General features: G+C 35.9%; 1 protein-coding gene across 1 annotated transcript; it reads right to left on the bottom strand.

Annotated features, from left to right (window-relative positions):
- Window positions 1-7,537: 7,537 nt before the first annotated feature.
- On the bottom strand, window positions 7,538-8,137 carry LOC139187822 (uncharacterized mitochondrial protein AtMg00810-like). Its single transcript, XM_070804426.1, has one exon. It carries the CDS (start codon window positions 8,135-8,137, stop codon window positions 7,538-7,540), a length of 600 nt encoding a protein of 199 aa, XP_070660527.1.
- Window positions 8,138-8,839: the final 702 nt, after the last annotated feature.

The following is an 8,839-nucleotide window of genomic DNA, read 5'->3' as shown; positions in this document are numbered from 1 at the left end:
CTTTCTAATTCTGCATTCTTTTGGACATAGAAAGCAGGACATGACCATGATGATTTGCTTTTCCTAATTATTCCTTTATTAAGAAGTTTCTGAATCTCTGTTTTACAAAATTCCATAACTTCTTGACTCATTTGAATTGGCCTAGCTTTGGTGGGTATTTTCTTTTCATCAAAATCCTTATTGTAAGGAAGTTTGACAATGTGTTGTTTTCTATGCCAAAGGGCGTTAAGAATATCAGAATAAATAAGAATTGAAGAACAATTAACAAATAAATCTTTGCTACAAAGCATTGACAACTTTAAATAGAAACTTGTAAATGCAATTTGTTCTGATATTCCTAATGCTTTTTGGCACAGAAAACAACACATTGTCAAACTTCCTTACAATAAGGATTTTGATGAAAAGAAAATACTAATCAAAGCTAGGCCAATTCAAATGGGTCAAGAAGTTATGGAATTCTACAAAATAGAGATTCAGGAACTTTTTAATAAAGGAATAATTAGAAAAAGCAAATCACCATGTTCATGTCCTACTTTCTATGTCCAAAAGAATGCAGAATTAGAAAGATGAACCCCTAGATTGGTCATCAATTATAAACCTCTTAATGAAGTATTGGAATGGATATGATATCCAATTCCTAACAAAAGAGATTTGATTAAGAGACTAAGTCAAGCAGTAATGTTTTCAAAATTTGACATCAAGTCTAGATTTTGGCAGATTCAGATTCATGAGGATGATAAATACAAAACGGCATTTGTCACTCCTTATGGTCATTATTAATGGAATATAATACATTTCAGTCTTAAGAATGCACCAAGTGAATTTCAGAATATCATGAATGAAGTATTTAATCAATACAGCCATTTCTCAATTGTTTACATTGATGATGTTCTCATTTATTCTAAATTGATAGATGAGCATTGGAAACACTTGAATATGTTTGCTAGGATAATTAAATCAAACGGATTAGTTGTCTCAGCAACCAAAATTAAACTATTCCAAACCAAAGTTAGATTTTTAGGATACAATATCCACCAGTCTACCATTCAACCAATAGATAAAGTCAACCAATTTGCAGACAAGTTTCCAGATGAAATCACTGACAAAACCCAATTACAGAGATTTCTAGGATCCTTAAATTATGTTGCAGAATTTTATCACCATCTCAGACAACAATGCAAACCTTTATTTGATCGCCTAAAAGAAAATCATTCACCTTGGTCTCATACTTATACTTCCATTGTCAAACAAATAAAATCTCATGTTAAGATTTTCCCCTGTCTTGGTATTCCAATTCCTAATTCATTCAAAATTGTTAAAACTGATGCCTCTGAAATTGGTTACAGAGGTATTCTCAAATAGTCAGTCTCATCTGGATCTCCTAAACAAATTGTTCGTTTTCATTTAGGAGTATGGAATCCAGCACAAAGTAATTATAGTACTATTAAAAAAGAGATATTATCTATTGTATTATGGATTAGCAAATTTCAAGATGATTTATTAAATCAAAATTTTTTAGTCAGAGTCGATTATAAATGTGCAAAACATGTTTTACAAAAAGATGTTCAAAACTTTGCATCAAAACAACTTTTTGCACGCAAGCCATATTAAATATTTTTTTATTTTGAAATTGAATATATTAAAGGCAGCCAAAATTGCATCCCTGCTTTTCTAACCGGAAAATTTTTGCAGGGGAAGAATGACAGACAAAAGAACTGATCAAAGAAGGCTTCCAGCCACCCTACCACCACCAGTAAAACAAGAATCAAACCTAGATTCTTCATTGGTCTTAGCCATTACCAACCGTTTTACTCCATTAGGTGCCATAATAGGAAACCTTAGGCCAAACTACCAAACACCCCGTCCAAATTATCCAACAGCATTAGTCAGTCAATATGATCCATATTCAACTCCAACTTACCAATCCTCATCATCCCAATAAGCTAGTTACACCAAAACATCACCATATGTCAAGAAAAACCCTGTGAATATCTTTTCAGCATCCCTTTCAACATCCACCAAGAACAAACACCTGAAAAAATAGCTAAAACAGTTTTTCCCACCCATTTTTCATTATCAACCTACCGAATCATATAAAACTCTCAAATATTACCAAGCCATTCTCAGTGAGACTGAATCCATTTCAATAAAACCACTTTACAGCAAAACCCATGAAAACAAAATCCTTTACCATTCTCTTTACATTGGAAAGTTTTTAACTGAATCAGAATGGGGCTCCCCCTCTACCAGACCAAACCCCTTCGTACACAACATGTTCTCATTCCCAATAACCATTACAATTATTTTGATTACATTCAAGCATAGACTAACATTTTCCTCCACCAAACAGAAGACTTTAGTCATTCATGGTTTATCAATTTTGACAAGAGTTTCAAGTTGAATTTCCTAGCATGGTTCCCAAAATGATGGTCAGTTCATGGCCCAACAACCAGCCTTTTACCAGAAGAACTCATGCAAATCGTATCCATTGATTTCCATAAGAAGTTTGACGGAAGTTGATTTAATTATAGGATTACACTTCTCCCATTGTTCATGGCTAAGTACAAAGTCCCATGGATTTTAAAATGGAATTATGAAGTTGAAACTGGTGAAGTCTACAGAGAAAGATCAGTCAAGTGGTGGGATAAATTCAATCATCAGAAGATCGTCAATCTGGTAATCTCAAAGTTTCCCGTCACTCCAATTTTAGCTATTCCAGCACAACCAACAATGGCGTTGCCAACCATTCCAAAACAATCTTTATCAGACATTAGTCCGTCTTTATCCCTCAAATGAACAACCAAGTCATCCAAATCAACAAGTTCAAAGAAGAAAGAAAAATCATCCCAGCTAAAAGATTTAGCCCAACAGATAACTGTAGAAGCAGCTTTGCTCCATGACGAAGATTCAGACTCTGACACTTCGAACGCATCCTTAAAGCATCCAGCTAATTCAGCAACTTAAAAATCTCAAGCAACACATTATCAGGATTCCTAGGACCCATTCGATCTTTGAATTATTCAAACATGTGAAGACACAGTAACTAGGTCATGTCATTTCCAGCACCGAAAATAGTAGCCATCATTCCAGATTCCAGACAATTCACTATTCATGAATAGTAAATTCATTTTTTCACTATTCATCAGCAGTAAAAGCAAGCCATCATTCTACTTCCCAACAAGAGTCGCGTGATTCAACAGTTATCAGATTTTATCATCATCCTCCAGCTCAGAAGACAATGAGATTATCGGCCTCAATCATTCCATTCAAGTATTTCCAGTCTATTAAAAGAAACCTCAAGTCTCATTCCAGGGGAGGTTGAAACTTCTGCGCATGCTCATCCTAGAACAGAAGCAATATTCAGCTTGTAATTTCCCAGTTCAAAATTGTAAACACTTTTAATTTTCAAATGTTAAGGATGTCTGCGTGCACTAATATCCTTTTCATCAGTTAGTTTCCCATTTACTGACTCAATCGTCAGTAAATCAATTGTAAGTTTCTAAGTAAGTTTTCGATAAAACTTATTTCCAAATATATCTACATCACTACTTTAAATTCATTATTTTCATTATGAATAATATTTTCATTACAACTGATTTTGAATGGCATAAAATTCTTACTCACAGTCAATTCATCGAGTATCTCAAATTCAAGGTAAACACTGATCAATCATTTGTTCAATTCTTTTTATTTGTTTATAACAGTCGGTTTCATTACATTTTTAATCCAGGTTATCTTCCACATCAAGTTCCATATAATTCAATGAACAATTCATTTAATATATACATATATATATATATATATATATATAGATGTATGTATCAGCCATGTGATCCCTTCACAGAAGACATCATTTGCAGTAGCAGCAATCATTCAGACAAGTTACTATTTATGAATAGTAAAATCACTTTTACTATTCATCCATCATTTTAGAAGCAGCCGCATATTTCCACAATGAAAAGAAAATCGTTTTTCCAGCTTTTACAAGTTAGTGGTAATTGCATTAACCCTCAAAGCCAAATAGGGTGTGGAAGTGCGACTATCTACTGATGATGGTAGAAATTTTGAGGACAACAATCAAGACTACAGTCATTATGATCATTGGGAGTGCAGATATCATACCATATGTTATAAACAGATAGGAAGAAGATAATGAACGATTGGTCGGTATTTACCTTGAATTTGAGATACTTAATGATCTGAATGAGAGTGAGGCATTTATGCCATTCAAAATTAGCTGTGATAAAAATATTCTTCATAATAAAAATAGTGAATTAAAATTAATGATGAGATATGTTTTGAACTCGATTTTAATTATGCCATTCAAAATTAGCTGTGATAAAAATATTCTTCATAATGAAAATAGTGAATTAAAATTAATGAAGCATATATGTTTTAAACTCGATTTTAATTATGCCATTCAAAATTAGCTGTGATAAAAATATTCTTCATAATGAAAATAGTGAATTAAAATTAATAAGCTTTTTCAACTGTCTTAACATGATGTTCACTTCTAAATATTACACTTCTACCATTGTTCATGACCAAATACAAAGTCCTATGGATAATGAACTGGAATTATGAAGTTGAAACCGGAGAAGTCTATAAACAATGATCAGTCAAGTGGTGGGATAAGTTCAACCATCAAAAGATCATTGACCTGGTCCTCTCTGAATTTCCCATTGATCTAGTTCCAAACCCAACAGCAGTTCAAACTACACCAACAAAGGCGTTGCCAGAAATTCCAGAACAATCCTTATCATACATTAGTCCTTCATCCTCCCTCAAAGGAAAAGCCAAATCATCCAAGTCAACTAGTTCGAAGAAAAAAGAGAAATCCTCACAACTCAAAGATTTAGCCGAACAGCTTATGGCAGAAGCAGCTTTGCTACACGAAGAAGAACCAGATTCTGACTCCGATTTATCAGACACCTCGTCACAACCTCCGACCATTTCAGCAAGTCAGAAAAAGTGGGCCGATTATCAAGATTCCCAAGGCCTGTTCGAATTGTAGAATTTAAATATGTAATAATTTGTGATCATTTCAAGTATTTTACCCAAGTAAATTCTACAGTATTAGCCATGTGATCCCTTCGCAGAAGACAACATCTGTAGTAGCAGCAATCATTCAGACAAGTTACTATTCATGAATAGTAAAACCACGTTTACTATTCATCCATAATTTCAGAAGTAGCCGCGTGTTTCCATAGTGAAAAGAAAATCATCTCTCCAACTTTTATAGCTCACATCACATGCATAATTGGGATTCCCGCTTCAGCTTCAATCATCTTCAAGACAGCGAGATTCTTAGGCTCAATCAATCAATCCATCCATCTCCAGCCTATATCAACACAACTCATAATTCATTCAGGGCAGGCTGAAACTTCTGCGTATTCTCATACGACAGAACAAAAGACAATATTCAGTCCACATTATCCCAGTTCAAATTTGTAAACACTTAAATACTTTTAATTATCATGTCAATGATGCCTACAAGCTCCATCCCCATTTTCATCAACTGTAATTGCCAGTAGGCAAATTGTAAATCTTCATTTCAAAGTTTAATAAACTTATTTTCAAAACATATCTGCATCATTAATTTTAATTCACTATTTTCATTATGAAGAATATTTTTATCACAACTAATTTTGAATGGCACCCTAAATCTGAATCGCCTAGCCACACCTAAGTCGCCTAGACCAGTATCCCCTAACCCATTATTCTTTATGCTTTGGCTTAAATCGACTCGGTCCTCCACCGCCCAACGCCTAGGTGGCCGTCTAGGTCTATTTTAGAATAGTGGATATGGATCAGATGAGTCCTAGGCAAATGGAAATTGCCAAGGACCAGAATAAAGCTTGATTAAATGCTAATTGTCCCAAGGATCAGAATTCATTCTTGATCAGATAAGAAGGAACTAATCACATAATGTGTCAATTTTAGAATCCTAGTTGGAATCAAAGAAGCCGAAACTGGATGAAGATGAGTTTAGGCTACGCAAGTAGGAAACCAACTAGGCCGAAACTGAATTAATCACATAATGTGTCAACCTTGTCTTCAAGTTCTAAAACCCTAGGGCGAGAGATGTTCCTTCATCGGCCGTAGTCGTTCAAGTGCAGAAGTCAGCACCGCATTCAACACCATCACCACATTTATTCTACTCATCAGACCAAACTCGGTTGTGAATTGGCACGCCCTCATTGATAAGAATATGACGTAGGATGACGTAGGCTTTATAATTTTTATGATCAACAAACTTATACCAATGATTTAATTAGCAAACATAAATAGAAATTGGCTTTTTGGGGGTTAGAGAAGGATGGAAGATTGGAGGGTAATTGAAGAAGCATGGGATCCGTTGTGCTTTTGTTAGATTATTTTGACTTTTGCCTAACCCAATGATATAATACCCTAGTAAAACACTATCATCTATATATAATCACTACAGATTCCGGAAGGATCTGCATCCTCACATGCTATCATCTTGTCTCGACCTTAAAACCAGCTCACGGGCTATATACTACTGTGGTACCACTTGTCCCCACTTTGGGTGTGTATTTTCAGAATATTGGTGAATTTAGTTTGTTTCGGAAGAAAAAAATTAATAATAAATCAAAGTATCACTCTTACGTTGGTTAATTCAGTTGATCAATAGTATATTCACTCTCCTTATGTACTTTGAATCTCATCTCTCAAGTTAAAGTAATTTAAAATATCATATGATATAAAACATAAAAATAAAACAACTTCAACTAAATATAATGATCCGTTTGGCCATGCCATGAATTTGGGGAAAATATATTTTAAAAGAAGTGGTTGATCATTACAAATAATAAACCCACATGGGTATTAGTAGTAGGTAAACCCGTGAACTTATAGATAACACTTTTCAAATAAACAAGTCGGATCAAGACAAATTATACAAATTGCAGGTAATGTATGGTTTTTAATTTCAATTTAGCTTCACATAATATTTTATCAATTTATGACCCATATGCAAAAATAATACCATTAATTTAAAAGAGATTTGAAACTGAAAATATAGGACTCGAATTGTATAAGCTCAACTCAATATCGAGTGAGTGTTCATTTATTTTATATATATAGGAGTACTATGGATCAGTTTGTTACATTGAAGAGATAAATACAAATAGTTGAAAGTATATCAGATAGGAGAGAGTTGTGTGGCTGATGGACTGTGGCGCTTCAATGTTGGAGATGAACTCAAACTCCAGGAGGAAGAGTCCGTTTGAATATGTGCTGACGTGGATGGAGGAATATCCGAAGTGGGCTTATCACGCCCCCGCAAGCTGACAGGACGTTGACGAACTGGCAGCTTGGAAATGAGGAAATTGAAACGCAGAGGTGATAAACCTTTGGTTAGGAAATCGGCAAGTTGATCTGTGCTAGCGACATAACCAACCTCTATTTCTTTGCGAGTGACTGTCTCCCGAACATAATGATAATCTACCTCAACATGGTGCATTCTGGCTTGATAAACAGGATTCGAAGCAACTGCGATTGCACTGATATTGTCTCACCAGAGAAAAGGTGGGGGTAACTGTAAATGTAAATCACGGAAAAGGTTGCGAAACCACGACAAATTCGCAGAAGTGTAAGCTAGTTGACGATACTCAGCTTCGGTGCTTGATCTGGAAACACCACGTTGCTTTTTCGAACTCCAGGAAATTAAATTATCCCCGACAAAGATACAGTGGCCACCAGTGGAACGACGGTCATCCGGATCGCCGGCATAATCGGCGTCAGCAAATGCGGTGAGATGAAGATTGCTGGGTTTGTAAATTAAGGCGTGATCGTGAATACCTTTTAAATACTGCAAAATGCGTTTCACTGCAGCCCAGTGTGCAGTAGTGGGAGAGTGCATGAACTGGCACACTTGGTTAACAGCGTAAGCAATATCAGGGCGAGTAAATAAAAGGTATTGGAGGGCACCAACAATACTGCGGAAGGTAGTGCCATCGGAGAGCGGCTCACCGTCATATAAACTCAAACGTCGACCACTGGAGACGGGCGTGGAGAGGGGCTTGGCGTCAATCATATTGGTTTTCTTGAGAAGATCCATAATGTACTTGGACTGAGTGAGATACATGGTAGAAGGCGTCCGTGAAACCTCCATGCCCAAAAAATAATGTAACGGCCCAAGATCTTTCATTGCAAATTAATGTCCAAGCTGTTTGATGAACTGAGACAACTGAGGACCATTGTTACCCGTGATTAAAATATCATCAACATAAATTAATAGATAAATGATGGTAGACCCATCAAAATATGTAAACAGGGAGGAGTCGGCTTGTGAAGAAACGAATCCCAAATCTTTAAGTTTGTGGGAGAAACATTGAAACCAAGCACGGGGTGCTTGTTTCAAGCCATATAAAGATTTTTGAAGATGACACACATGAGAAGGGAATTGAGGATCAATAAACCCCGCAGGCTGGCGCATGTAAACTTCCTCATTTAAGGTCCCATGAAGAAAAGCATTCTGAACATCAAGTTGACGAATAGGCCACTGAAAATGAAGGGAAATGGAGAGAATTAACCGAATAGTGGCGTGAGTAACAACAGGACTAAAAGTCTGCCCAAAGTCAATTCCCTCTTGCTGATGAAAGCCGTTGGCAACAAGGCGCGCTTTGAAACGCTCAATGGAACCATCGGACCGCTTTTTGATACGATAAACCCATTTATTTGGCAACACATTCATTGAAGACTTGTAGGGAACCAAAGTCCACGTCCCTGTGCGCTGTAAAGCGTTGAATTCATCTGCCATGGCCTGGCGTCACTGTGGAAATTTATTTGCCTGTGAGAAACAAGAGGGCTCAAC

Source organism: Malus domestica, chromosome 09 (genome assembly GCF_042453785.1).
Source record: "Malus domestica chromosome 09, GDT2T_hap1".
Taxonomy (NCBI): Eukaryota; Viridiplantae; Streptophyta; class Magnoliopsida; order Rosales; family Rosaceae; genus Malus; species Malus domestica.
The sequence above is the reverse complement of the archived record's forward strand: the minus strand, read 5'-3'. Positions and strand labels throughout refer to the sequence as shown.